General features: G+C 36.4%; 1 protein-coding gene across 2 annotated transcripts in view; it reads right to left on the bottom strand.

Annotated features, from left to right (window-relative positions):
- The window catches only part of KIAA0825 (KIAA0825 ortholog), a 224,331-nt gene that overhangs the window by 202,508 nt on the left and 17,467 nt on the right, over nucleotides 1-4,356 (bottom strand). For both annotated transcript variants that reach the window (XM_072416151.1, XM_072416152.1), the window contains exon 4: nucleotides 2,782-3,430. In XM_072416151.1, the coding sequence (XP_072272252.1) occupies nucleotides 2,782-3,430 (649 nt within the window). The remainder of the gene's footprint in view (nucleotides 1-2,781; nucleotides 3,431-4,356) is intronic.

Genomic DNA, 4,356 nt, shown 5'->3' with positions numbered 1-4,356 from the left:
GCTTTAATGCATGCAGGAAGGCAACACAGCACTGGATGAACATGCTTTGCACCACATCACAACACAAACTGCTGTATCAACAAAAAAATGCATATTTGTTTTCTTGGATGTTTTGGTGTAAGGCCAGCTGATTTATTGGAATGGGTTTCCCTAATGCAAAGCACATAAACATGAAAAAATAAATGCTCATGCTTTAACACAAAGCACCAAGATCTGAATGGGCCCTTGGGAGTTTAATTAACCAAGCACAGCAACGTTTAGGTCATATGAACATATGACAAGCTTGAATGACCAAACTGTCTCTAGGCTCATGTGCTGCTGGTTTTCTTCGTTTCACTCCTGCAAAATATCACACATCTGGAAAGTCCACAGTCTATCACATGACTTATTCTGTAAGTGTTCAATGATGGAATCTATAAATGTCAGTGAAGGTGAAACACCTGGATAGAGAGATCATGAACACTAAAAAAAAACATTAAAATGGTTTCTGCATATTAGAAACACCCCAATTATTTCATGAGTAAAATAGCATATTAATGTAGGGAAAATGGTCCTCAGTACTCTGAACTTCTTTTAATGGCATTATCATTTCAAGCAGCAATATATTTTAACTTGGGTTATATAACAACATAAAAAAGATAACATAGCTATGTTCACATATTATCATTATATATTGTTAGAAAAGTAATGAAGGTTGGCTTAGTACCAAGCCCTACTGGTTTCATTCTCCAAAAGTATTCTATATTACTGGAGAGAAATGAGTTAAATATTTAGGTATAACTCAAAATTGTGCTGCTCATAATCTATAGAATATTTGGACCACCACACTACAGACTGCCTTACACATTATCTATTACCCATAAATAAAATGCAATTTATTTGGGCGATTATTTAGTGATCAAGTAAACCTGGAATTAATCTAGTCCAGGATTGAAAACATTCGCCAAAAAATAGCAAATAAGGGGAAAGAAATACATCCAAGGTTTGCTGGATCTCCCAGAACTTTGATAAATCAGGTCCACTGAATTTATTCTTGGGATTTTTGTATTGCCTAAACAACCTTTTGAAAATGTTTGCTTTGCTGTGTATTTTAAAGTATGTGATTTGACGACTTGTCCAGTAAATTAGCAGTGACAGCCAACCAGAAGTGGACCTGTAGTGGCTTTCAAATGTTTAGTAAAACATCTGTGTCACACCACATACTGAAGTGCTGAAGCTTCTCCCTCCTGGTGATAAACAACTGACTGAAGTAGAGTAATAATGTGAAGGTTAAAATATTGTATATCATAATTATCTGCTACATCCTCTACTACAATGATGCAATGGAACGCTACTGCAGTTCTGACAGTATTACTGCCTCGGTGAATTACGTTATGGCTTGAATACATCTAATAAATATCTAAGACCGTATGTTCTGTCTTAGCTGCAGCTTGTAGACAGCAGCCATACATCTGTATTAAATTTACATGGGTCAGTGTTAGATTATTCAGTTTTATACATCCACCAGGATCAATTACTGTGCATGCATTTCCCTGTACACTGCTTAGTAAAACAAATATCAAGTCAGCCATTCCCCTCTCTGGATTATCTTTTCCTAGGTAAAAGTTTAGAGTCAACTATAACTTTAAAGAAAAAATAAAGCTGTTCAACACAGGTTTTCTGTACACATCTGAACCTAATTCTTAACAAATATTCACATTTTTCTAAAAGTAATTCATGTTCTCTCAAATTTCAAACAGTTTACAGAGTAAAAAAATATATAGATAAGTAAAATAAGAAAGTGTTGGCAGAACCAATAAACTGCAAAAGCCATTCTGTTAGAGGTACCTAAAGTTATCAGAATCATGAGGCCGCTGTCATCCAGTTGTAAACAGAATACCACATCCCAGATGAAAGAATATCCAAAAAAAATAAAACGGCTATTTTCAGTGCTGAAGTGGTCAGTTTGTAATAGGGAAGGTGCAACTAACACCACAGTGCACTGTACCACAGCTATGTTGAAATGATATCTTTGGGGAATAAAAGGTTATTTTAATAACAAACATTGGGAAGATTTACCCTACTGTACCAGCATCATTTATTCCAATTACACATTGTTAGCCTTACTTTTAATTTATTCTTCTAAATTCAATTTTACTATATTATCATATGGCACCATATGCATGAATAGCCTTGGATTTGTAAAGATTATACATTTTCAAATACAATATTGTTTGTACCCTTGTAATAAAAGCAGCATCAGCATTCATGTCCATAATGATGCAACTGATTCATGTGCTTACTGATGGCTTCTGTGCACATCTGATTATAAAATGGTGGCAGGGCTTCTACAAGGGGTATATTTTTTATTTTGTGAAGTGATGGACCGTGCTCTGGTCTTTGTTGCTAGGAGTCAATTATCACTATGCCCATCCCTAATGTTTTAACCCAGAGGTCAGGGCCCAATTATCATAAGGCTATGTACCAGCAACTTCTCTGCGGATAATAAATTTAAATATTTAAAAATCCAAATAGCTCACTAGGAGGGAACTGAAGGAAATGCATTTCCATTAATTCCTATTAATACTTGAGTTCTCAAGAGTTTTATCCACTTTAAAGGTATAAAAGAGTATATTTACCCAGAAAATAATCTCCTTACAAAATACTAGTGGTAAAAATGACAGCAATTAATCTAGGGATAATTACAGCCCAAGAGTTCACCTGCGTCTTCCAACCGAAAGACAAAAACCTAAAAATCCCAAATCATCAATACATACTACTGCAAATAATTTACCCACTTACCAAGGGCATGGACTCTCTGCTTGTTCCTCTTCTTGTTGAGTCTGGGTGGCTGGAGAGGCTGCTCCCCTGTGTCAGTTTCACAAAGTATTTCAAAGCATGTTTTCATCTCTTCTGTGATGGCTTCAAAGAAAGTCTCATTGATAAACTTAATTATTAATGAAGAGTCTATAACATGGCTTAAAACAAACATATCCTCTTTTATCATTGCGTACAGTTGGGGAACAGCATTCTGGTAAGCGCTAAGTATATTTTCAGTACTTTTCCCTCTGTAGTTATGAAGAAGTTCAACTACAAAATGATGCTGGATATTTTGGTATTTAACAAGGACATCAGACTCTGAATAAAGAAAAAGAAGGCACTGTATACACTTAGATTTCATCTGAATTGAAGAATAGCTATTAGACGTATGAGAGCCAACTTGCAATTTTGTAACTAGATGGCGTCGTAAATGCAGTCTCACATCATCCCACAAAGCATGCAGGTCCATAGACAGGTCGTCATCAATGGCATGTAGTGAGGTCTGAGAGGTGCACTGAAAAGAACTTCCACTGGTTGCAGTAGGAAAATGTACACCATGCCATCTGGAAAGGTCCATTAGAAGCTGCAGGATCATATCTTCCTGAATTTCACTGTTTTTTAACAAATGTTGCTAGGAATCATGAAAAAGAAAGATGCGGATATTAAAAATTTTTGTGGTGGCATTTATTAAATTAACTGAAACTAGTTAAATACCTATTAAGAGATGGTCTAGGTAAAGTTTCTTTTAAACTGTTGCAGTCAGTGACTGTCATAGAAGGCATTTTTCAAGAAGGAACTCTTACTTCAATGGCGGTAGAACAGACTTTACTTGTTACTACACAAGCTGTTTGCTTCATTCCCATACATGGCTGTAAACCAAGCAGGCACTTTGAGTAGAATGTACAACTATGCAAGGGTGCAACCTGCACAACTTTTAAGTGCACCATTGCCTAAATGGCAAAATAGCCTGATAACCAATGAGTTAGGCCTAAAAAAAAAAAAAAAAAAAAAAAAAAAAAAAAAAAAAAAAAAAAGATAGTGATGCACAACAGAACAATCATGGTCACTACAGTTTTTTCACCCCAGTGTTTGTAGCGGTAATGAACAATTTAATGCTCATGTTACCTACAATAATGCTCTGCAGTGGAATTCTGTAAGTAGCATTTGAAGCGGAACTAAACTAAAAAAACAAAATAAATGACACTGCAGGTCCCTCAATGGTGCTGGTCCTTCCCACGATCTGGTCCCGCATTATCCCGAAATTCAGCAGGCGCCACCATCTTCAGTCTTCTTTCTTCGTCACATGATCTCGCACTCCACAGGTGCGAAATCAGGTAATGTAGCTGCTGTGAAGGGGGAAAAAAAAAAAAAGAGAGTAGATCTCACTGTGCATGCGTGAGATTGGCATCTCTTTCCCTAGAAGGAAAATGTCACAGACCTAGCAGAGTCTCCGGGGTAGCGTGACGTTAAAGACTAAAGCTGCGTATACACTTCCAATTTTTATCGTTGGAAACGAACGACGAACGATCGATTGGGCAAAAATCGTTCGTAAAAAAA

Source organism: Pyxicephalus adspersus, chromosome 6 (genome assembly GCF_032062135.1).
Source record: "Pyxicephalus adspersus chromosome 6, UCB_Pads_2.0, whole genome shotgun sequence".
Lineage (NCBI taxonomy): Eukaryota > Metazoa > Chordata > Amphibia > Anura > Pyxicephalidae > Pyxicephalus > Pyxicephalus adspersus.
The sequence above is the reverse complement of the archived record's forward strand: the minus strand, read 5'-3'. Positions and strand labels throughout refer to the sequence as shown.